This window comes from Crocodylus siamensis, chromosome 3 (genome assembly GCF_052110815.1).
Source record: "Crocodylus siamensis isolate JL-2025a chromosome 3, ASM5211081v1, whole genome shotgun sequence".
Taxonomy (NCBI): Eukaryota; Metazoa; Chordata; order Crocodylia; family Crocodylidae; genus Crocodylus; species Crocodylus siamensis.
Genome location: NC_143397.1, coordinates 110,924,196 through 110,948,742, shown reverse-complemented (window position 1 = coordinate 110,948,742; position 24,547 = coordinate 110,924,196). Strand labels below are relative to the sequence as shown.

General features: G+C 45.9%; 1 protein-coding gene across 2 annotated transcripts in view; it reads left to right on the top strand.

Annotated features, from left to right (window-relative positions):
• PDE6B (phosphodiesterase 6B) overlaps window positions 1–24,547 on the top strand; it is a 37,191-nt gene that overhangs the window by 5,347 nt on the left and 7,297 nt on the right. For both annotated transcript variants that reach the window (XM_090037262.1, XM_090037263.1), the window contains exons 4-17: window positions 702–842; window positions 1,471–1,545; window positions 1,630–1,694; window positions 2,967–3,033; window positions 3,192–3,239; window positions 3,433–3,582; window positions 5,595–5,738; window positions 6,726–6,791; window positions 7,458–7,604; window positions 11,933–12,040; window positions 13,129–13,238; window positions 18,152–18,239; window positions 19,261–19,361; window positions 22,808–22,915. In XM_090037262.1, the coding sequence (XP_089893388.1) occupies window positions 702–842; window positions 1,471–1,545; window positions 1,630–1,694; window positions 2,967–3,033; window positions 3,192–3,239; window positions 3,433–3,582; window positions 5,595–5,738; window positions 6,726–6,791; window positions 7,458–7,604; window positions 11,933–12,040; window positions 13,129–13,238; window positions 18,152–18,239; window positions 19,261–19,361; window positions 22,808–22,915 (1,418 nt within the window). The remainder of the gene's footprint in view (window positions 1–701; window positions 843–1,470; window positions 1,546–1,629; window positions 1,695–2,966; window positions 3,034–3,191; window positions 3,240–3,432; window positions 3,583–5,594; window positions 5,739–6,725; window positions 6,792–7,457; window positions 7,605–11,932; window positions 12,041–13,128; window positions 13,239–18,151; window positions 18,240–19,260; window positions 19,362–22,807; window positions 22,916–24,547) is intronic.

The following is a 24,547-nucleotide window of genomic DNA, read 5'->3' as shown; positions in this document are numbered from 1 at the left end:
GTTGTAGATGCTGATCCCTCATTCCCCTCATTAACGTAAGATAGACTGTTGACTAGAACTGCTGGAGCATTTTTCCTCAAAGTGTCTTCTTGTTGGAATGCCGTGGTTCAATGAAACCACTTTTTTTTGCAGGAAAGTATGAGCTAGCTTTGACAAAGATTGAACTTCTACTCATGAGCAGAAAGCAATGAATCCATCCTCATCTAGGGTCAATGTTCAAGCCCCTACTATGTCCCATTCAGAGAGAGAATTTGAACCTCATTCTCTTGTATTCCAGACAAGTGCCCTAACTACAGGACTACCAGTACTCAGTTATTTTGGGGTTAAAATCTTCCTGATGTTCTTTTAACATTCTTTTTCATGTGATATGTTACTTAAAGTTACTTACAGAACAGATGCTTGCTCTCCTCAGCTTAATTTTAACCAGGTAATTTCTGTTTAAGAGTATAGAACTATTGCATTATGCAGTGTAAGGAGGGATTTTACAAAGTACTTAGAGCTGGTCTGGCTCTGCTCCTAATGAGGTCAGTGAAATATCCTGCCCTCGTAATACAGCTTAAGTCAGCAACATTTTCAGGCTCTTTGGACAAGTATACTCTTTAATTCAAAACTGGTGATATCAGAGTATTATTTACTTATTTTTCCAAGTACAGTGAGTTTCCCAGAGAACACTATCTTCAAGTTTCATTTTTATTCTGTAGGTGCTGTTGTGGTCAGCTAACAAGGTGTTTGAGGAACTGACAGATATTGAGAGACAGTTCCACAAAGCCTTTTACACAGTGAGAGCCTATCTGAACTGTGACAGATACTCTGTGGGCCTCCTGGATATGACCAAAAAGAAGGTAAGCGTTCACATGTTATATTAATGCAGTCAGTTTCTCTGGGCTGCTGCTAAACAGAGGTGGGGCAATCTCTGGGACTAAGCTTTGCCTTAGTAGTACAAATCAGTTCTGCATAGAGGTGTAACTAGGGAATTTGGTGCCCTGGGCTAGAGCGGGCAGAAGGGAGGCTTCCAAATACTTACCTCTTTGCACAGGGGCTGCTGCAGGTGCTTGGCAGTGCAGACTGCTGCTGTTGCAGCATGGGCTCCCCAGAGGCTGCCATTCTGGTTACCCTTTTAAATTGGCATCTGAGCGTATGCCCTGCTCATCTACCCCTAGTTAGGTTACCAGCTAGGGAAGCAACAGGATTATTAGTACTGTTTGCACAAAGCCAAAAACACGAAATGCCAAAGGCATGCTAAGAACATGGGGAGAGAGAAAGAAGAGAAACTGGTACTGGGTTCTAGTGAAGGGGTAGTGATCCAAGCGATCAGGGACTGGGCAAGGAGAATGTTTTTGTAATGTAGTTTACATTTAACTTAAAGAGCACCGAAGAGGTGGAAGACCAATGGACAATTATTGGGTGTTTTGTGGTCTGATGCAGGGAACACTTTTTCCTGCACTAAAATTGTTATTTTTTAATAAACAGGAATTTTTCGATTTGTGGCCAGTTCTATTAGGTGAAGTTCCACCTTATTCAGGAGCCCGGACTCCTGATGGCAGAGTAAGTACTTGACTAGAAACCTGCTCCCCACTGATTGTTTATTCTCTCTTCAGGAACTTTAACCATTATTTTTTTAATTTATAGGAAATAGTATTTTACAAGGTCATTGATTATATCTTACATGGAAAGGAAGACATCAAAGTTATCCCGTGAGTAGATTAAACTTTGGTACACTGTACCTATGGCTATTTCTATCATTTCTGTATTATGACCATTTTTTGCTTGACCAAACAAGTGTCCACTGAATAGTAGGGCTGAGCATGTGTCAGTATTTGGATTAGAAGCACTTTGGGACAGGGTCCATCTTTTTGTCCTGTTCTTGCACAGCATCTGACACACAGAGATGCTCACAGGGAGCATCTACACATGTCATTAATGCACAGCAATAAACTGCAGAGCTTATTGTGGGCCATATCCAGGAGGCCCACAGAGCTTATTGCTCTGTAGTTTATTGCTCTGGGCAAGCTCCTAGGCACGCAGTTGACACATGCGCCTGGATGGCAGCACATTGAGCCAGGTTGCAACAGCTGGCAGAGTCTCTGGGGGTCAGCCTGCCAGCCCAGGGATGCTCCAGCTGGGTTCAGTGTGCTGTGGAGGGGCTGGCTGGGGCACAAGGGTGCTTCAGCACAGGGCTAGCCAGCAGGTAGCCCCCTCACTGAAGCACCCTTGTGTCCCAGCCAGCTTCTCCGCAGCTGTCTCTATGTACGCTGCTGCACACAAAAGAACTTTGCAGCAGAGTAATACTTGTACATACTTGTATTTACAAGTATTACCCTGTTGCAGAGTTTATTAGTTTAATGCACCCTAATAGGGACATGCATGTAGACGCTGATCCGTTTACTGCCCAGTTAATTAGGCAACTGCACAGTAAACATCTTGTGTAGATGTGCCCACCTATCACAAGGGCTCTGTTAATTCATTTATTTAATCCATTTTTATCCCATTTATGACAATAAAGCAGCATGCAAAGCCTAGCCTGAGCAAGGCATGCAGAATTAGGCCTATCATATTTGACTTCACTCTCTTTTTTCTGTATATATTTAAGTTGAGAGACACCAGCCACATTCCCAGTCCAATTTCATATGCCATTATGCTTTTTTACATAAAACAGAATAATTAGAAATTGCAATATTCTATGAATTGTCCTTTATGGACTCCTTGGTTTGAATCTTCTAGTTCATCTATTGCCATGTTTGTTGGTAGTGAAAGGCTAATTTTGTAAGCTTTTGGTTGCATGAGTCAGTCCTTGCTCACATAAAGAAAGTCTTGGAAAACAACAGAACTATCTGCATGTCTAAAAATTAGCCATGCCAGTGTTTGCTGTATGATTAGTTAGATACATTTCACCTCTGCAAAAATTTCTGCAACCTATACATAAATGTACATTCAGAATCTTCCTTCCACCTTTTTGTTTCATGCAGAAATCCCACAGCAGATCACTGGGCTCTTGTTACTGGGCTCCCAACATATGTAGCTGAAAGTGGTTATGTAAGTATTTAACTCAAATTACATAAACAGTTTCAGAAGTGAAGCTGAGTTAATGCTTAGTTTGTACAATTGAAGCTTTAACTGCTTGAACTAAACCACCAAGCAGAACAGATTGATTGTTTTAACTCAATTTTGAAAATGTTTTTGTCATCTTCTAGATCTGCAACATTATGAATGCAGCTGCAGATGAAATGTTTAAATTTCAGGTACTGTAAAAGCTCTCATACTTATTAAGAATTCCTCTGTGCTTCCAAACATATAATTGAAATTCAATATTATACATACGATACCCTTTAACTTGTAGCAATAGTGAATGTGCTTTAAAATAAAATAAAAAAATTTATGCATTAAAAATACAATTTGTGTATTCAACATTTTTCTGCTTGCTGTTGCTTCAAGGAAGGTCCTCTAGATGAATCGGGATGGACTATCAAAAATGTTCTATCCATGCCAATAGTTAACAAAAAAGAAGAAATTGTTGGTGTTGTCACATTTTACAACAGAAAAGATGGGAAGCCATTTGATGAACAAGACGAAACTCTCATGGAGGTATAATTATTCTCTGTCATTGAAAGCAATTTATGCCCGATGGTCATTGCCTAAATGACAATAAACTATTGTTGAAAGCATGCACAGTGGCATGTATGGCCTATGACATTTTGCTGTGTAGTGTTTTGTAGGTATGAGTTAATTTGATGTGGAAATTCAAAGAATCGTTTCCTAAGTCCAAGTGGATCTAGGTAATCTTGACTTCAAGGGCACCTATACACATGCCAGATGTCTGCTCTAACGTAGGCTAATTAGCGTCCCTGCATTTCAGAATGAGCTCCTCAAATGAGCTTTAGGTAAAGTTTCCCTGCCACCATTTTGAAGCATGGGATGGTGTTGGAGCCTCTCTAATTAAAGTGCCACCCCCCCCCGCTCCATCCCCGGAGCATGTATAAAGATGCCCTAATAGTCTATTTAGCTTCTAAAAACATTGGCACCACCATCTAGCTCCTGTGCACTCAAATATTTTAATGAAGTCATTTGGAACCTTACTATCTAACCCATCCCAGTAACAGAAACAATTTGCAGGAAATACATTTGGACAGATATTCCAGAATACATCGACACTATTGTAAGAATATGTTTCATGCCCAGCTATTGGGCATGAGGTGTTTATAGCATCTAATTCTGGCATTCTTCTGTACAACAGCAAACAGTCAGGTGCCATTTCCACTATGTGCATTAGAGTAAAAGAGTAAGAATGAAGCTGTAGGGGGTTGGAGGATACTTCAAGTATGATTCATAAAATGGCTTAAATTCAGACCTAGCAAAAACAAAACTGCTGAAGTCAGCAACTGAACCTTCCTACAACAGTGGAAAGCCCATGGGTTGAACACCACTGACCTAAAGCATTGGTGCTAAGAAATATCAGAGAACATTAAAGACCCATTAGTTTCAAATGCTAAAAATAAAATTAGTTTTATTAGAATAAGGACTGCTGGAGAGAAGGTAGGGACCCGATTCTATTCCGCTTATGGGGCATTTAAAGTCAATTTAGGCACTTACGTGAGTTTGTATTCTACCCTCCTCAAGTTCCTGAAAATTGATTAATGCATCTACTTTTGTAATCCGCTATCAGCTAAACTTCAAGATTGAATCACAGCCCCTCCCCAATAAGGATGAAGAGGACCCTCTGGTACTTGGGGAGGGTGGTATTGAATTTCATAACTTTGCTGTGACATTGTTGACCGTGAATACCCAGCTCATTTGAAAAGGCTGGAAGCACACTGAGGCCAGATCTTGTTTTTACACCCACCATTACAGGTTTTTGTAACATATAAATAAGAGAAATGTTATGGTTCTCAAGTATGTTCTCCTCAGCCCCTGGAAGATGCTACATTTATCACACAGTTAACATGTTAATCATGCAATAAATTGTAAAATACCACAAATTCAACCAATTTATTGTGCCATAAAATGACAAAACTTCTACAAAGATGTTCTACATTTAATGCCTGGGCTTCCTGGCACATGGATTTAGAGGTGTTGTGTGGGGATGCCAGTGGGCTGCATCATGAATGGTTTTCAACTTGCCAGGATCACCATCCGAGTTCTACCCGTTCCAACAAGGTGAAGCACTATGCCCGCATTTGTGTGATTGGGATTTGACAAAGTTTATCCCTAATCCTAAAAACTGCATGTTCTACCATGCGCGTGTGGGATCAGATCCCATAGTGCCATTACATTAGTGTCTAACTGTTGCCTAGAAATATGGCAGTAGCAGTAATTGAGATGTCCAATAGCATAACAGTGGTGGTGGGAAGAGGCAGAGCTCCTGGTGCAGAGAATGGGGATCAGCAATACAAAAAGAGAAGAGTCTGCATTTCTGGACCAACTACTGCCATGCTGCTGGCAGTGCAGTGGGTGCGCTGCCATGCCTGTGTGTCACTGTCACCCAGGGAGTTCAGCCATTATGTTACATCTCTGAAGATATCTTTATGTTTTTGAGGGCAGTGGGAGGGAAGGAAGAAGCTCAGCTACTTCATTGTTTCCTTTTTTCTCTCCTTTTTAAGTCCTTGACACAGTTCCTGGGCTGGTCCGTACTCAACACAGACACATATGACAAGATGAACAAGCTGGAGAATCGAAAAGACATTGCTCAAGACATGGTGCTCTACCATGTGAAATGCGACAAGGATGAAATTCAGGATATCTTGGTATTGAAGCTAAGCTTAATGATTTACTGTTGAAGTCTAAACTAGTCCCAGTCTAACAGTATATCCCATCTGCAAAAACTTGTCAGCGTAGCTCCTTTCATCCCAAGCCTGTTTTATTTTACCACATGCATTTCTAAAGCACCCGCCAAATCTGAGCTTGCATTCCAAAGTAACTTAACAGTCTTCCTTGGAATGGGCCATATTCCCTTCTGCCTTGAGGTGCATGACTTTCAAGAGGGGGCAAACTCCAGTAACTTTTCCCTCAGAGCTTTCAGGACTCCTGCACAGAGAGAAGGGTCTTGCTGTGTAGCAGCTATTGCCTGCACATAGTTTTCCCTTTGACACTATGTTGCAAACACCTCCAAGGAGGGAAGGCAGCTGTCAAGGGTGTAAAAAAGGTGAGAATGTAAACCAAAACTTTATTAATGCTTAGTGTTAGTCACTTGCATGTCAGTGTTAGACTATCTAGAGATTCATCCTAGGTTTGGAGTGTTAAACTGGGTTCTTCCCATTCTGTGTATCATTAAAAAGACAGCTTCAGAGCTAGTATAGCCCTTAAAACTGCTGCAGCCCATTAGTAACAGAAGGGTTTACAGAGATATTACCAAGAAAATAACCTAATGACAATGGGGTGGTTATAAGTTTTAGTTTATCCTGCCAAACCCCTGTGGCTTGGGATGACATGTGAGAGAGAGAACCCAGCTTGGTCAGGGTGAGTGTGGAAGACTAACAATTTTTCCATTTGCAAACTATGCAAAATTACATGTGGAGGTGATAAAGAGAGACAGTAAGTATGGGCATCAATGCCACTTTTGGAGCTACTTTATAATAGAGAATTGCCCTTTAAAGGCAGTAATGGAAGCAAAGCTCAGAAAAGAAAATGGATTTGGAATTTAAAAGCTGCTCACAACTGAATTCCCTAATGCCATGTAGACTTCACCGGGATTAGAGTCAACAGTGAAAATAACATATATGTCATCTTCGTAGCCAACACGAGACAGACTGGGGAAAGAACCACATGAGTGCGAAGAAGAAGAACTGGCAGAAATACTGGTAAGAGTCATACATGGTTGACTTGACAACAAAGGCAGATAAGTATTTGCTGGGCAGAAGCAGGAAAGAGTTGTCATTTTGTACTGGCCCATCGGTGAAGCAGCTCAACATCTCCTAAGAATAGAAACAACATCCCTCTCTCCTTCCCCTGCCCCACACAGACACCTGGAGTATCATATCTTAGAATAGTATGTTGTGGCATGGTATGGCCCATCTTCCAGAGGCAGTGCTTCCAGAACTCCTGGGGAGGGGCTCCTTTGTATTCCCCCAAGTACCAGGAAACACTTAAAGTTTTGTGCCTCTGCAGAGAACCAGCTGTGGTCCACTTGGATCCTCCACACAGTCTGCTACCTCAAGCAAATAGAGAGAGAGATCTAGAGCCAAGTGGCTCTGTAAGACCCTGGAGCCAAGTTTGATCCTTGAAGGCTGGTGTGTCAAATCTACCAGGATACTGTTTAAACAACAAAAGAGCAAGCAAAATATATGACAGCTTGTATATATGGTGACCTGTAACACCAATCAACCCACATCTCATTATGCTAAGGGGGCAGGTCTGAAACAGCAATATGCTAGTGGGAATACTAAGAAGGAGAGCTGTGCTGCTTGCAACTATGTCTGTGAATGGCACAAGGAACACACAATCTAGCCCATCTATTCCTTTTCCAGCGTGATCAACTCCCAGACCATGATGAATCTGAAATCTACGAGTTCAGGTTCTCTGATTTTGAGTACTCTGAGCTTGACCTCGTGAGGAGTGGAATTCAGATGTACTATGAGCTTGGCGTGGTGAAAAAATTCCAGATTCCACAAGAGGTAGGTGACAGTTGTTGGCAAGCTGTTACAGAGAAATGTCTGTGGACTTCCACCTCAACTTGGTAGCTCTGGACAGCAGACCTAGAGCCCAGCACCTAGAAGCTAACGGGTATAGTCACAGGTTATGCTGCTGTTAGTGGCATCATCAAAAGGCACAGTAGCTCTCTGTGCTGCACTCAGGAAGTCTGACAGAAGCATGCAAAGCTTTAACTCTAGCTGGCATGAATGACATCACCCGCAAAGCAACAGCTATGTGCTCCAGTGGTGATGGTACATGCCCACCAAAAATACTGAGTGCTTACTTCTGCTGCTAGCCTATTCTGAAGACTGTCCCCTTGAAGCCTGGTTGCTATTGACAGTCAATCCAATTAGGTTAAAGCTAGTAGCTAGACAATGCTTAATACCCAGGTAAACTACATTAAAGTTCCCTGGGAAATGCCTACATACGTTGCGCTCAGTTTCCCAATGGAAGTGCAGACAGACTCACAGGCAGAATTTTTTAGCCACCAGTGAAGTCTGTTGCCACCTACTAGAAGCTGGATGTACACACATAGTAGTGAAAGCAAAGCAAGCCCACTGTAAAGCCAAATCATCATCCATTGCCTTGTACCGTGTGTCATTGTTTGCCCCATACAAACTGCTGGTATTAGTTTTAACGAGTGGATGAGTATGCTTGGGGAGCTCTTTGCACAGATTTAAGTAACCTGGCCATAGCAAGTGCAAGAGCCCGGGACAACTTGGCAGCATCAATATGAAAGGTGTAGTTAGTTGTGTAATTCTGAAGTCAGTCAAAAGGCCGGGTAGATATACACCTTTTTAAACTAACTAAATAAGGTATATACAGGGAGAGCACAATCTTTTGTGAAGCCAAGTTCACTTCTTCAGATACTGGTTCACAAAAACTTGCATGATCTCTCTCTCTCTCTTATTTACCGTATTTAAGTGGATCCAAGACGACCTCCCAATAATTATATTCTATACATGGAAAATGTATACATTTGTTATAATTTTCCATGTACAGAATCTAATTTTTGGAGCATTGTTTTAAATTTGTGCTCCCACCACTGCAGTGCGGAAAGCAGTAGTAGGGGGGCACATGATGGGGGGAGCACAAGGTGGCAGGTACTGGGGGGGCAGCAGAAGGTGCAGACAATGGAGAAGGCAGTGAGGGGGCAGGCAGTGAGGGAATAAGTGGGGGTTCAAGTAGCTTCCCCCTTGCCCCCTGTCTCCCCACCACTTGTGCCTCCTTTTGCCTGCCCCCCTGCTGCCTTTGGCCCCCATAGTCTCAGGCCCCCTTCCCCCTTCCACTATCGTCCCCCCTGCAGCCTCTGTCCCCATCGCACCTCCCCACCCTATTGCAAGTCCTATTGAAGCTATGACTAGGGAGGAGTACAAGACCATTACTTAGTCTTGCAGGCATGAAATCAGGAAGTAGATCTGTGTGAAGTGGCTAGTATTTGCTTTGGATTTGGATTCAGCTGATTCGGGGGGGGGCAGTGATTCAATTTGGTGATTTGAATCACTGTCCTGAATCGATTCAGTCAAATCTGATTCGGAGATTTGGCTGCCGCCAAATCGGCTGAACCAAACAGGTCCCATCCCCCACCTGCCCTTTCAGTTCTGTCAATGACTGCCCCACCCAGCCCCAGCATCCTTGCTCTTCAAAAATATCACTGACAGCTGCTGCAGCAGCTGGTGAGTGCAGAGCCTTTTTTTTCTCCCTTCTTTTTTTTTAAGTGCCTGGATGCTAGGGCCAGGTGGGACAGACATTAATGGGGCTGGGAGAGCAGGTGGGGAATAGGGGCTCATGGCAGAGCCCCACCCTCCACACAGTGCGGGGCAGTTGGGGACAGCAGGGATCGCCCCTCTGCTTGGCAGGAGCTGGTGAGTGTGAGTTTTTGTTTTTTTTGTTTTTTGTTTTTTGTTTTTTTAAAGCACCAGGATGCTGGGGCCAGGTGGGACAGCCATTGATGGGGCATGGGTTGGGGGGCACTCAGGGGGGCTGTAGGAGCAAGCAGGGGATGGGGTCTGGTGGGGGGTCCCCCCATGGTCCTCTACCCCCTTCTTCAGCCCCACCTCCTCCTTCACCCCTTACCTACTGGCACAGAGCCTGGGTCCAGCTTCTTGCAGCAGTGAGCGGGGACTGATCAAATCACCAAATCTTCCTCCAAATTTTTTCCAAATTGATTCGGAGGCTTTGAATCAATTTGGACCTTTTTATTGATCTCCTGATTCAGTTAGATTTGGCTGCCGAATTGGGCCAAATCTCCTCTGAATCAAATCACTATCTGAAGCTTCTCACAGGCCAAAGCACAATTTGAGTTGCAGCTAGCAACAGACGTGAAGGGTAATAAGGAGGGTTTCTACAAACATGTCAGCAACAAGAGGAAGATCAGGGAAATGTGGGTCCTTTATTAAATGGGGAAGGCAACCTAGTGACAGATGAGGTGGAAAAGGCTGAAGTACTCAATGCCTTTTTCAACTTAGTCTTCACAGGCAAGGTCAGCTCCCAGATTACTGCACACCTAGCAGCACAGTTTGGGAAGGAAGTGAGCAGCCAACAGTAGCAAAAGAATGGGTTAGGGACTATTTAGAAAAGCTGGACATATACAAGTCCTTGGGGCCTGATGTGATACACTCAAGGATGCTGAGGGAGTTGGCTGATGTGATTGCAAAGCCACTGGCCATCATCTTTAAAAACTCATGGCAATCGGGAGAGATCCTGGGCGACTGGAAAAGGGCAAATATAGTGCCTATCTTTAAGAAAGGGAAGAAGGAGGATCTGGGGAACTACAGACTGGTCAGCCTCACCTCAGCCTCTGGAAAAAATCATGGAGCCAAGTCCTCAAGCAATCCATTTCTAAGCACTTGGAAGAGGAAAAGGTCATTAGGAACAGTCAGCCTGGATTCCCCAAGGGCAAATTATGCCTGACCAACCTGATTGCCTTCTATGATGAAATAACTGACTCTGTGGATCTGGGGAGAGCAGTGGACATGATATACCTTGACTTTAGCAAGGATTTTGATATGGTCTCCCACAATATTCTCTCTAGCAAGCTAAGGAAGTCTGGGGTGGATAAATGGACTGTAGGTGGATAGAAAACTGGATGGATCAATGGGTTTAGAGTGTAGAAGTCAATAGCTCAATGTCTAGTTGGAAGCCAGTGTCAACTGGAGTGCCCCAGGGGTTGGTCCTGGGGCCAGTTTTGTTCAATATCTTTGTCAATAACCTGGAAAATGGGATGGAATGTACCCTCAGCAAGTTTGCAGATGACACCAAGCTGTAGGGAGTAGTGGATATGCTGGAGGGTAGGACTAGATTCAGAGAGACCTAGACAAATTGGAGGATTAGGCCAAAAGAAATCTCATGAGGTTCAATAAGGACAAGTGCAAAGTCCTGCACTTAGTGCGGAACAGTCCCATACAACAGTACAGGCTGGGGACCAACTGGCTAAACAGTAGCTTTGCAGAAAAGGACCTGGGAGTTGCAATGGACAGTAAGATGAATATGAGCCAGTAGTGTGCCCTTGTCGTCAAGAAGGCTAATGGCATACTGGGCTGCATTAGAAGAAGCACTGCCAGCAGACAAGGGAAGTGATTCTTCCCCTCTATTCGACACTGGTGTGGCCACATCTGGAGTCCCATGTCCAGTTTTCGGCCCCCCACTACAGAAAGGATGTGGACAAATTGGAAAGGGTCCAGTGGAAGGCAATGAAAATGGTTAGGGGACTGAGGCACATGACTTCTGAGGAGAGGTTGAGAAAACTCAGCTTATTCAGTCTAGAGAAGAGAAGACTGAGGGGAAATTTAATAGTCTTCAGCTACATGAAGAGTGGTTCCAAAGAGGATGAAACTAGACTGTTCTCAGTGGTGGCATATAACAAGAGCAAGGAGCAATGGGGTCAAGTTGAAGCAAGGGAAATTTAGGCTAGATATTGGGAAGAACTTTCCTACTAGGAGGGTAGTAAGACACTGGAACAGGCTACCCAGAGAGGTGGTGGAATCTCCATCCTTGGAGGGTTTTAAGACCCAGCTAGACAAAACTTTGGCTGGGATACTGCTGCTGTGAGCAGGGAGTTGGACTAGATAATCTCATGAGGTCCCTTGCAACTCTCATTTTCTATGACTATTGTACTTGAGGCTCCTTCCTAACACAGTGAGAACTTGCTCAGTTGTAGGCTATAAAAAGAATATAAATAACCCAATAGTACTGACTGATTTTTATTTTTCAACAGCTATATTTTCAACCACTCATTGTTCCCAGCATTAAAAGAACTTGTTTCCTTTGGAGATGTACTAATACCCTCTTTCCACTTTCCAATTTGCAGGTACTGGTAAGATTTGTGTACTCAGTCAGCAAGGGTTACAGGAGGATTACTTACCACAACTGGCGCCATGGCTTCAATGTTGCACAAACCATGTTCACGCTTTTAATGGTATTCTACTACTGCTCCTATGTTTTTTCTCTTAGTTTTATGGCATCATTTTGTTTACAGTGTGTTTTATGTAATTAACAGAAGCATCTCTTAGATGTCCGTAAAAATATCTGCAAGCATTCCTTTGTCTTTGTAAAAGCCTTATTTCAGTAATAGTACAAAACATATCCCTCTCTACTACCATTAATGCTAAGGAAGTGGATCTTGGCCTCCACTGAGGCACTGGTGTCCATCAGATTATCATTCTATCACTGTTTCTAGCTGCCATCCTTAATCCCTCAGCCCAAATGTCTGTTTGAGCTAAACATCTGAAACTGAAACCCTGACTTGAATTCAAAAGGTGGTGTTTGTAGCAGCACCTTTTCTTCAAGAATTTAATAGGACTTCATGACCGAGGACAGCCAGACTGGTGACAGTTTTTAAATGAAAAAAAAAGATGTTTTCGCTCATGTACTGTCCAACCCCAAACAGGAATAGCTGCTATAACCCCCAGGCTGACTGGAGGGGAGGAAAACTGTTCTCTCTTAGCAGGTCCAAGGGATAGAACTACTCCAAAGACAAATGCAAAAGCAGGACCAACACTCATTGGTTGGTCCCAAGCAAAGCACTTGCTCCTGAGGCAGCAGAGCAGGCCCTCTCCTTAGGCATGATACAGAAAGGATTATGAATCATGCTTCTCCCTTGGGTGACAAAGCTTCATATGGACCCATGCCCAAAGAAACCTGGAGTATCTTTTGCCTGAGTTTTGTGCTCTGACTCTAAATCCCTGTCTTCTTGCTCTGCAGTAATGTTAACAAGATAGCCCAATGCTATCTTGGGCTAAGTAACTTTAGAAGACCTATGAAGGAGGATGCATGAGCTGCATGTAGTACCCACACACACCTGCTCTAATTTTGAAACACCTGTTCTGGTTTCCCCTGTACCTTTTCCAAGTTCTTGCTAATTCCAGCGCACTGTATATTTGGCTTCATTAAAATGTCACATTTTAGTTCTTTGTGTTTAATATAATAGATTTCAAACAGAGCAGCCACACTGATGTATTTTTCCTTTGGTGATACTAACAAAACTCTGCAATTCTCTTCTTCTAGACTGGCAAATTGAAGCGTTACTATACAGACCTTGAAGCCCTTGCTATGGTAACTGCAGGTTTATGCCATGACATTGATCACAGAGGAACCAACAACCTTTATCAGATGAAGTAGGCACTTTTTTATTGTTTTCAATAATTATATCCAATGTTTGCATGGGGGGGGGGGTTGCAGAGGGATCAAACTAGGTTCAGAACAGCTCCTGATTTAGGGTGCAGGCAGAGAACAGCATCCATTGTAAGCTGTCACAGTCTGATGTGATTTAACTGGTGAGGAAACCTGTAGTTCTCTTGTGCTCTTTAGGCTACTGGAGGCCACCAGTAATAGGAGTTTGGCTCAAGCTGTCTGTCAAGACAGATCTTTGAGCCATGGAGACATTCTCCCAAAATGCATGGTCCCAAGCACAAGAGCACATTTCTGCCCACTAAATTGACCCACATGATATGACATCACTGGTTAGCCAGGCCTCTTTTAAATGATTAATGTACCCTCAGGTCAGGACACCTGCTCTCAGCTGCTTGCTGGCTGTGCTGCCCAGCTGTTCTCATATACCCAAGAGATCTCTGTGGCTAGTGAAACAGCATATGGATGCTGCTCGGGGAGCTGGTGGTTGGGTTTTTTTCCCCCATACACATGCACACACCTTTTGTACAACAGTGAAGACTCTCTTAGGATTTAGCTGTCTTAGGATGTGAATGACAGACCTTAACACTAGGACTGCACAGATGTTCAGTTACAGCCTAGGAAAATGGGCAAAAGCTGATGCTTTTCCTATCCTTTTTGGACATATATTTTTGAAATCACTTGCGTGAAAAATAAAACCAAAAGACCATAACTGTGCTGTGTTATAAGGGTTCACTTGTAAATGAGAGTTTATAAGTAGTTTCATAGATTTCATAGACATTAGGGCTGGAAGGGATCTCGGGAGATCATCGAGTCCAGCCCCCTGCCCAAAGGGCAGGAAGTCAGCTGAGGTCATAGGATCCCAGCAAGATAAGTATCCAATTTACTCTTGAAGGTGTTCAATGTAGGTGTTTGAACCACCTCCGCTGGCAGACTGTTCCAGACCTTGGGGGCTCGGACAGTAAAGAAATTCTTCCTTATGTCCAGCCTAAAATGGTCTTGCAGGAGTTTGTGACCGTTCGACCTTGTCATCCCTTGGGGCGCTCTGGTGAACAAACGTTCCCCCAGATCCTGGTGGTCACCCCTTGATAAACTTATAGGTGGCCATCAGATCATCCCTGAGCCTACGCTTTTCCAGGCTAAAGAGTCCCATGTCTCTCAGCCTGTCATCGTAAGATCTGTTTTCCTGACCTCTGATCATGCGTGTGGCTCTCCTCTGGACTCTCTCTCAAGCTTCTCCACATCCTTTTTGAATTGTGGAGCCCAAAACTGGACGCAGTACTCCAGCTGCGGCCTCACCAAGGCCGAGTACAAGGGGAGAATGACGTCCCGGGATTTGCTCGAGAAACATCTATGGATGCACGCCAGCATTTTGGTCGCTTTACTAGCCGCAGCATCGCATTGCAGGCTCATGTTCATCTTGTGGTCAATGATGACCCCCAAGTCTCTTTCTTCTGTAGTGCTATCCAACGTAGCACTGCCGAGCCTATAAGGGTGCTGCAGGTTTTTCCTCCCAAGGTGGAGAACCTTGCATTTTTCGGTGTTAAACACCATCAGGTTCTCGTCTGCCCATTTGCTGAGCTTGTCCAGGTCAGCCTGGATCACCCGCCTATCTTCTGGCGTGGATGCTTTGCCCCAAAGTTTGGTGTCATCGGCGAACTTGGCCAGTCCACTCCTGACTCCAATGTCCACATCGTTAATGAAGATGTTGAACAGTATGGGTCCCAGGACAGAGCCTTGAGGGACCCCACTGGTCACAGGGCACCACGATGAGTGACTGCCATCAATCACAATCCTCTGGGTCCAACCACGGAGCCAATTTCCCAGCCAGCAGATCATGGTGGAACCAAGGCCACAACTGGGCAGTTTGGCCAAGAGGTGATCATGGGATACCAGATCAAAAGCTTTTTTGAAGTCAAGATATATGACATCAATCTCTTCTCCCTTGTCCAGATGATAGGTCACCTGGTCATAGAAGGAAATGAGATTGGTTAAACAAGACCTACCCGCAACACACCCGTGCTGGCTATCCCTTAGGATGTTAGCCTGGGCCAGTCCCTCAAGGATGGCCTCCTTAATAAACTTTTCTAAGATCTTCCCCAGGATAGAAGTCAGGCTAATGGGCCTGTAGTTAGCCGGATCCACTCTCCTCCCTTTCTTGAAGGTCGGCACCACATTGGCCTTCTTCCAGTCTTCGGGCACTACACCAGAGCACCAGGAGTTTTCAAAGATCCGTGCCAGGGGCTGGGCTATGACGCTCGCCAGCTCGAGTACCCTGGGGTGCAGATTGTCAGGGCCGGCTGACTTGAAGGTATCCAGCTTCTCAAGATGTTCCTTCACGAGGTCAGCATTTATGGAGGGTAGGGGATCCCCATCACCCAGATCTCCCTGTCCCATAGCAGGCATGGGCGTCCCATGGGACTGATGAAAGACTGACGCAAAGTACCTATTTAATACGTTGGCTTTTTCCTGGGCGTCAGTTGCCAGTTGCCCCATCTGGTTTAGCAGGGGTCCAATGTTGCCCTTGCTTTTCCTCCGGCTCCCCACATAGCTGAAAAAGGACTTTTTGTTGTCCTTGATGCCTGAAGCTAGTTGGAGTTCAGTTGCAGCCTTGGCTTTCCTGGTTTGCTCCCTGCAGGACCGGACCAGCGCGGAGTAATCCTCCTTGGAGGTGAATCCCATCCTCCATCCTTTGTAGGCTTTCCTTTTAAGCCACAGGAGGTCCGCTAGGTCCCTGGAGAGCCAGGGGGGCTGCTGTGCCTTCTTGCTGCCTTTCCTCCGTGTTGGAATAGATTTAGCTTGTGCACTGAGGATCGCTTCCTTGAGAAGCAACCACTCTTCTTGAACTCCCATCTCCCTGGGGTCACGGTCCCTGAGGGCCTGACCAACAAGCCTCTTGAGCTTGTCAAAGTCGGCTTTTCTGAAGTCAAGGACTTCTGTGTTGCTGACTGACTTGCCAGCTTTACGGCAGATGGTGAAGGTGATCAGCTCGTGGTCGCTGTCACCCAGCTTCCCATCGATCACTAGGTTGCCGATTAGGTCGTCCCTCGTAGCCAGTACCAGGTCAAGCAGCGCTTTGCCTCTTGTTGGCCCATAGACTTCTTGAGTCAGGTAGAGGTCATCCACGCATGAGAGAAAGCTTTGCGACCGCTTGGATTTTGCTGAGTGATCTTCCCACGAGATGTCCGGGTAATTGAAGTCACCCATGACAACCAAGGTCCTGGAGCAAGCGGCCTCAGTCAGTTCCCGGGCGAACTCCTCGTCAAGCTCAGGACTTTGAGTGGGAGGTCTGTAGTAGACTCCCACCGTTGTGTCCCCTGTGCCGTTTTTCCCACGAATTTTTACCCAGAGGGTCTCTAGCTGTCCATGCCGGTCGCCAACATCAGCTTGCAGGGACATGTAGCTTTCCTTCACATAGAGAGCTACACCCCCGCCCCTTTTGTCAACATGATCCCTCCTGTACAGGTATAGCCCTCTATATCCGTGGTCCAGTCATGGGTGAAGTCCCACCAGGTCTCTGTTATCCCAATGACATCGTATTTCTTTGCACTGAGCAGGAGGACGAGCTCGTCGTGCTTGTTGCCCAGGCTCCTGGCATTAGTGTACAGGCAGGCAAGTGTCCCCTTGGGGGCTCTTGCCTTGCCCACAGATTGTGTCAGGGCTGGGGCAGGGGTGGGCTCCCTTAAGTGCCTTGGTCCGCTGGCTTTGCAAGGGTCGCTCAGCGGGCCAGCAGTGGCAGTAGTGCCCCCATCCCCCAGCAGGCTTAGTTTAAAGCCTGGTGGAGCAGGTCAGCCAGCCTGGCTGAGAAGAGCCTCCTCCCCAGGGGAGAGAGGTGGAGGCCATCTCTTCCCAGCAGCTCGCTGCCTCTCTCGCCAAAGAGCGGGCTGTGGTCATGGAAGCCAAAGCCTTCCCAATGACACCAGCTCCGCAGTCTTTGGTTCACTGCGTGGATCCTCCTCTCCCTCCTCAGCCCATAGCCCGAGACTGGGAGAATCGACGAAAACACCACCTGAGCTCCCAGACCCCTAAGCCCCGCTCCCAACTCCCTGTAGCGCCTCATGACCTGGCTGGGGGTGCTCCGAGCCGTGTCATTGGCGCCCACATGAATAAGGAGCATGGGGTAGTGGTCTGTGGGCCGGAGGAGCTGCGGGATCCTCTCCACAATGTCTCGGATGCGGGCCCCCGGGAAGCAGCAGACTTCCCGGGCTAAGGGGTTGGGGCAGCAGATTGCCCCCTCAGTCCCCCGCAGGATGGAGTCTCCCACAACAAACACCTTTCGCTTTGTCTTGGGGAGAGCGGGGCCAGTAGCTGCGGTCAAGCCTGGGTTGCCTGCAGGAGCCGGCAACTGAGCAGGCTCTGCTGGGGCTGCAAGAGGTGCGAACCTGTTGCTAAGCTCTGGCAAGGGAGGGGCCTTGGTGCGGCCGGCCTTCGGGCCCTTGACCACCTTGGTCCATGCCCCTGACTGGGCAAAGCGTGGGGTCCCAGAGTCCTCCTTAGTCGTGGAGGGAGACGGAGCTCTCCCCTGCAGCTCCCGGGGGAGAAGGGCCTGGCAGTAGGAGTCTATCTCCTGCTCGCAGTCCCTGATGGCACGCAGTCTCTGGACTGTGGCCTGGAGCTCCTCCAGCTGGCGCGCCAGAGACCCCAGGAGGGAGCAGACCCCGCAAGGGGAGGTGGCCATGCTCCCGGGCCCCAGAGCCTGAAAAAGGGACAGTTAATAAAAAATGTAAAAGATAAGCTTGTTCATTATTAGAAAAATGTAATATTGTTATTAAAACATTACTCGTTCAACCTCTACAAAGTTGAACCTGAATATAAAGTGTGACTTACCTAAATAAGACGCCGATGCAACACTTCCTTGCTCTTTAGTGTTGTACTAATTGTGTTTTTCACTTATAACCAGATCTCAACATCCTTTAGCAAAACTTCATGGATCATCAATTCTGGAGAGACACCACTTGGAATTTGGAAAGTTCTTGCTGGCAGAAGAGGTTTGTAACACATACTAACATAGGGATCCATCCAATTTGCTCTCAGTTCCATTTGAAGCAAGATAATATCGAGCTGTAGGGGCTTGGCCCAGTATTTTTCTTTAGTTTGGATTTTGTGGGTGGGAGAGACTTCACTCGCATTGCAGTTTTCTCAGCTTTTGGTGTAAATGAACCCAAAAGTCAAAATAAGGTTTGGTTAAAATGGCAGCGTTTCTTTTGCCTTTGTGCTGAAGCCAAGTAGAAATAAAAATTACAACCGCTTGCCTTATAAAGAACTGTCCTATATTAGATGCCTTTTCAGTGCCCAGTACAGTGAATCCTTTTCAAGTTCTACAATAATCTGCAGCAAATTGGCCCTGACTTGCAGTGATTTATTTATGAGCCTTCTCTATCAACCTAGCCCAACACTCATGTAGTTTATCTGCCTACTACTTTCCATCATTAGAAAAACTTTCTATGTACATGGTATTCTCATAATCCCATTGTAACCCTTCAGGCAGGCTCATAGTCCCATTGCAAGGCAGCCAACTGCGGTTCCAGTTACTCAGTTTGTGCATGGAGGCTGGTGGGGGGGAAGAAGTGGAGAAGTTACATGACTTGCCCAAAATGTAATGGGGAGTCTGATAAAATGAATGAAGAGCACTGGTAGCCAAAATTTTCTCAGAACCCAGATCTCACTGATCAGATTTAAGCTTAAAGCCATCCTTCCCCTGCTGTAGGCAAAATTCTGACAAATTTACTCTATTTAGTCTATTGAACTTTTACTTCAGATAAACTCCTATTAGTGCTAATAGGTACTCAAGTTGATTTCAGGTAGTAGGGACAACTCAGTGCCCCCTGTAAGAAACAGGGATCTTTCCACAGACTTACTAGACATTGGACTGAGCTCTTATCACTTCCCTATACAAATCACTTGAAATTGTTGAACAAAGACACACATTCTGAGAAAGGAAGTGACATGTGATGTCCAGTAGCCTGCAGCAAAGCATCACTGATTTCTGTGAGCGTTATTTTCTTTTAGTCGCTGAATATTTACCAGAATCTCAACAGGAGACAGTATGAACATGTGCTTAACTTGATGGATATCGCTATCATAGCAACTGACTTGGCACTGTACTTCAAGTAAGTGAGTCCAAATATGAATATGACAGGTACCTTGTCTTAGTATAAAGTGTTATATAATGTTCTGCTGCTCCTCAGCATGCAAGACTCCTCTCAAGGGATTCTATGTCTTCTGGAGACCCATGCAGACCATCAAATGACTATCTGAAAGCAGGTGGATAAAACTTTCTTAAGTAATGAATTTTAAATAATTCCTAATGTTCATATTTATATGATGCTGAGCTGGGTTTTCTATAATGCTAACAAGGTGGTTTTGCTATTTCCTTCATGTCGACAGGGTGAGATTACTTGGATGTTTTACTACTGAGATATTTCAAGCTAATATATATATATATAAATATAAATATAAATATAAAAATGATTATGATCAATCCAGGGCTTTATTAATATTTTTTAGACAAATAGCACAACTTCAAAACAAGATAAGAATAAGCAAATAGTTTGCAGTAGCTTAACCAACACCTTCTCCATATATTTAAATTTCCATCAGTAAAAAAGTTGACCATTTTTTGCAGTCAGTGAGATTTGTACTTCTAAGTCACTGAGGCACTTGTAGTAAATCCTGTCCTTAACTTACATTTCTAATTCTCTAAAAATGGCCTGCATAGCAAAATGTTCACAATACATTCATGAATATGCAGGAAGACTAAGTCATTTTCTTGTCATCACGGAAACAATTTCCTTTAGACACAGTGGTTTTATACTGCTAAAATGTAAAAATACAGTTTTATTTGTGGCTAGAAGTATTTATGCAAATACTAGGGCACATGAGTAGGACACTGAAATCAGGCTGTTTATGTAAGTGAACATACGTATTTGTGTAAGCAACTGAAGGGTTAGAGCCAATATTTTGGAGTTTTGCCTTTGGCATTTTGGTAGAATTCAAATTGCATTTCTAATTTAGTTCACAATAAATCTTAATCTGACGCTGCATTTCTTTGGTGAGCCAAAGCACAAGTTTGCAAGTTAGAATCACTGAAGTGTTATGCTGATTTAAATAATATTTAAAAATTCCAAGGATTTATGTTAAAAAAGTTCTAGAGTTTAATGGCAAACTGTGAGTATGCCAAATACGCAAATACCCTGGGAGTGGCAGAACCTGATTTGTTCAACCAGTAGAGCAACAGCTGCTCCATGAGCAACAGAAGACTTCGTCTGCTGCTCTTCACCGCTCCCCTTCCCCCTGCCCAACCAGTAGTTGGCAGAAAGCACATATAGATACAGCTGTGCTTTTAGATTTGGCCTGGAGCTCCTTTAGCAGCTGGAGCCTCCCAAGGAGGACTGCACCCAGAAGAGCAGACCTGCCATTATGGAGCTATGTGGGGTGGTTAGATGGAGCCTTGTGGAGGGGCGGGCAAAATATGGCCCATGCCCCAGATCCAGCCCACCAAAGGATTTTGTTTGGTCCACACCAGGTCCCTCAGCCCCGCATGGCCCAGCCACAGGGTCGGCTTGGGCCTTGGCATGTGCAGCCAGTAGGGCTTTGAGAAGCTTTGGTTGCTGATTCAATTCAGTGGAGATTCGGCCTGATTTGGCGGCTGAATCTCGGAATCCAAATCAAATCAGGAGACTCTTTAATCTCTGAATCGAATCGGAACCCTCCAAATCGATTCAGAGAGATTCAACGATTCGGACATAGAAACAGCTTTAAATGTTTTTTCTACATACCTCAAGGTACCAGGCAGCTTGTGAATGCTGAGATGCTGGGGTGGATGGAGGGAAGCACTGGGGGGTCCCTAGCGCACTTGGTGGCATACCCGGAAGTGGACCAGAAGCACTTCTGGTTCACTTCCAGGTCCACTGGGGAGCATGCAGGACAGCCCGCAGCTCAGCAACTGGTGCCTCCTGGGTCTGGAGTGGGGGCACCTGGGGTCCACCCATGGCCAATCGCTGAGCTAGGGGGCTCCCCTGTGTACTTGGCAGCAGACCCAGAAGTGACCCAGAAGTACTTCCGGTCTACTGTCAAGCATGCAGGGCCCTCCCCCCACCCCCGTGCTCCTGTGGGGCGTTCCATCTACCCCACCATTGCAGCATTCACGAGCTGTGCCTGGTACCTTGAGGAATGTAGAAAAAGTATTTGAAGCTGTGTCTATGGCTGAATCACTGATTCTCCAAAACAGCATCAAATCTTCAAATTTGTATTCAGCTGAATTGAATTGGGACTGTGATCTGAATCAACTAATTGAATTGCTGTCCCCAATTTGGACTGAATCCGAATCGAATACAACCCATTTTGCACACCCCTAGGAGCCAGTCCCATCACCCTCAGGCATGCAGCAGGATTGGAGTGGTGCAAAGGCCAGACTCACTTCCTGGCAACCCTGGCAGGGGCAGCTTCTTGCAGCTGTTGCTGCCAGTCTCTACTGCCAATGCCACTACCAGATCTGGCCCTGCTACCCAGGCACCATGGCCCTGGCTGTGATACCAGGCAGAGTGGGTGGGCAGGGTCTCTATAGAGCCCATCTGGGACCTACATAGGCAGGGTCCTCAGCTCGGCAGATGGAATTGAGCCGTGGGCAGGCAGGAAGCAGCATCTGGTAGTGGGATGGGTGGAACTACGGCTGGAATTGGGATCCTGGGGCAGTGACAGCATGGGGCCAGGGCTCAGGACAGAGCCGTGATCTGCTCCCTGCATGTCCCTACAACAGGCTCTGGTTCTGCAGGCAGGGGCATGCAGGGAGCAGACTGTGGCTCTGGCCCAGGCCCCAGCCCTGCACTGTCATGGCCCCTGTGAGCCCGATCCCAGTCCTGGCCTAGCCCATCCATCCTACTCCTGGACACCACGCCCTGTCCACCAACAGCCCCATCCCATCTTCCTGGCCAAGTACCCTGCTTGCACAGGTTCCTGCCAGTCTCCATGGAGACCCCGAGACCTCTGGGTAGTGACAGCAAGGGGCCAGGGCCTGAGAGAGCACTGCAATCTGCTCCCTACACAGCCTTTTGGCAGAACCGGCACCTGTCACAGGGGCATGCGGAGAGCAGGTTGCAGCTCTGCCCCAAGCCCTGGCCCCACACCATCACTGCCCAGCAATTTGGATCCTAGCCCTGGCCCCAGCCCTGCCCACCTGTCCCACTCCCAGATGCCAGTTCCTGCCCTTCTGTGGCCCCATCCCATCCATCCATCTGGCCGAGCACAAGGCAGATCCACTTAGGGAGTTTTGGTGAGCTGTTGCAGGTGATGGGGTGGGGGCCCACATAATTGCCCACCCGTGGGTTAGAAGCTGCTAGAATCTAGAAGCTGGGTATGGCTGCATGGGATGTCGGGGGGAGGCAGGGGACGAGAAGCCCTCGGGATATGTACATACAGTGGAGCTGCCTTTGGTGAACCAAACACACTGACCACAGCTGTTCAACCAAGGGTCTGTCCTGTGAAATGTTTTTGAAGGATCTTCAAATGAGATCTGTTGATTCCCTATTTAACACACCATTCCCTGTTATTTTTTAAGAAAGAGAACAATGTTTCAGAAGATTGTTGATGAGTCAGAGAAATATGAGGACAAAAAGGCGTGGACTGATTATTTGTCTCTGGAGACTACCAAGAAAGAGGTTGTCATGTGAGTAAAGACAGCCGCCCCTTGACGGGTAAATGGCACAGAAATGGCCACTATATTTAACAAACAAGCTCCTAAGGGGATCAGACAGGAAGACATAAGATGTAATGCATGTTACCTAGTGAGGTATATTAAGCTCACATTTCACTTCTTATTAATGTATCTGGGAGCCAGATTGCAGTGGCTTTGTCTTCCAGAAAGCTGTTTGAATGGGTATTAAAATGAAATTCCAGCTATCTGTTTAAGATGTGTACATCAGCAAGTAATTAAATAAAAATATACCAGTATCCTGCTTTTAAATGAAACAAATAAGAAAAAAGTCACTATAGAAAAATGTCATATAAATTTCATGTCTGTGTGCTGCCATAGCACCTCAGAGCATTTGCCATACATCAGAACCCAAATAGCTCTAAGGCAGTGGTGCTCACCCTTCTGGTCTCATGGGTCAGATAAGCGGTATGGGACGAGTCCATGGGCCAGATCCAGTATGAGGAACCCGGGTGTGCAGGGCTGATCCGCAGGTGCGATCTGGCATACCAGCCTAGTCCTGCTTACTTGATCTGGCTGCAGAGCAACCTCGTGCACCAGCCCAACCCCACAAGCCAGATCCAGCTGCAGAATAACCCAATGGACCGGCGCAATTCACCATGTAGGGCCCTGTCATCCAGCCTGTGGGGTTTCCCCACAGGTCCAGAAATGTTGGTGGCAGAGGAGAAGTGGCAGTGTTCATTGACCCAGCTCTAGAAGCCACAACAATTAATGCTGCAACCACTCCCCTGCTGTCAAATTTCTGGACCCATGGAGAGCTCCATGGGCTAGATGACAGAGCTCCATAAGCTGAATTTGGCCCACGGGCAGAGGCTGAGCAGTACTGCACTTAGGAGATAAGCAAATACAGGACAAAGAGAGGCTTCCTGCGTCAGACACCTCATAATCTAAATAGAAAAGAAAATGTGTGGGGGGAATACAGAGAGAAGATACAGATGGGAACACAAAGATACAATGCAAGGTCTCATGGTAGACCATGGTATTAGTCCACTGCAAGCTTCAGTCTAATTGAGTTTTTGTAAACTTTATAACAAATGGGACAGTTTTATCCTTGGGAGTAGCTTGCCAGAAGGTGCAGCAGTATGGCAAGGTTTGTATGGCAGTTCCATGTTACTGTGAGTAGTCTGTGCTGGCATTTAAGGCATCTTTTTAACCCAATCCATGGGATTTGAAACAGACTTTGCACTAAAAAATGGCAAAACTGAAGTTACTACAAACCCTGAAAAGAAAACCAGAAAGCCCAGAGAGTACTAGAAAGGAAAGAGAAAGAACAACAAGTTTATTTTTAAATGCCATTATTTTACACCAACATGCCCACAAGTGGCTTTTACGTAAAACTTTTACTAATTTTTAGATTAAAATTGTTTTAGGGCTATAATGCCCCTGCTTAAAATTCTACTATTATAAAAGCCTCAGTCTGTCTGTCTGTAACACTTTATTCACACTCCGATTGGTTGTCTGAAACAATCAATCAGAGCGTGAGTGCTTGGACAGGAGCTGGAGGCCGCACCAGCCCCTGAGCCGCTGGGGGACCCTCTCCTTCCTTAATGTTTCACTAGAGTCTCTGCTGTGCTCAAAAGTGGCTCA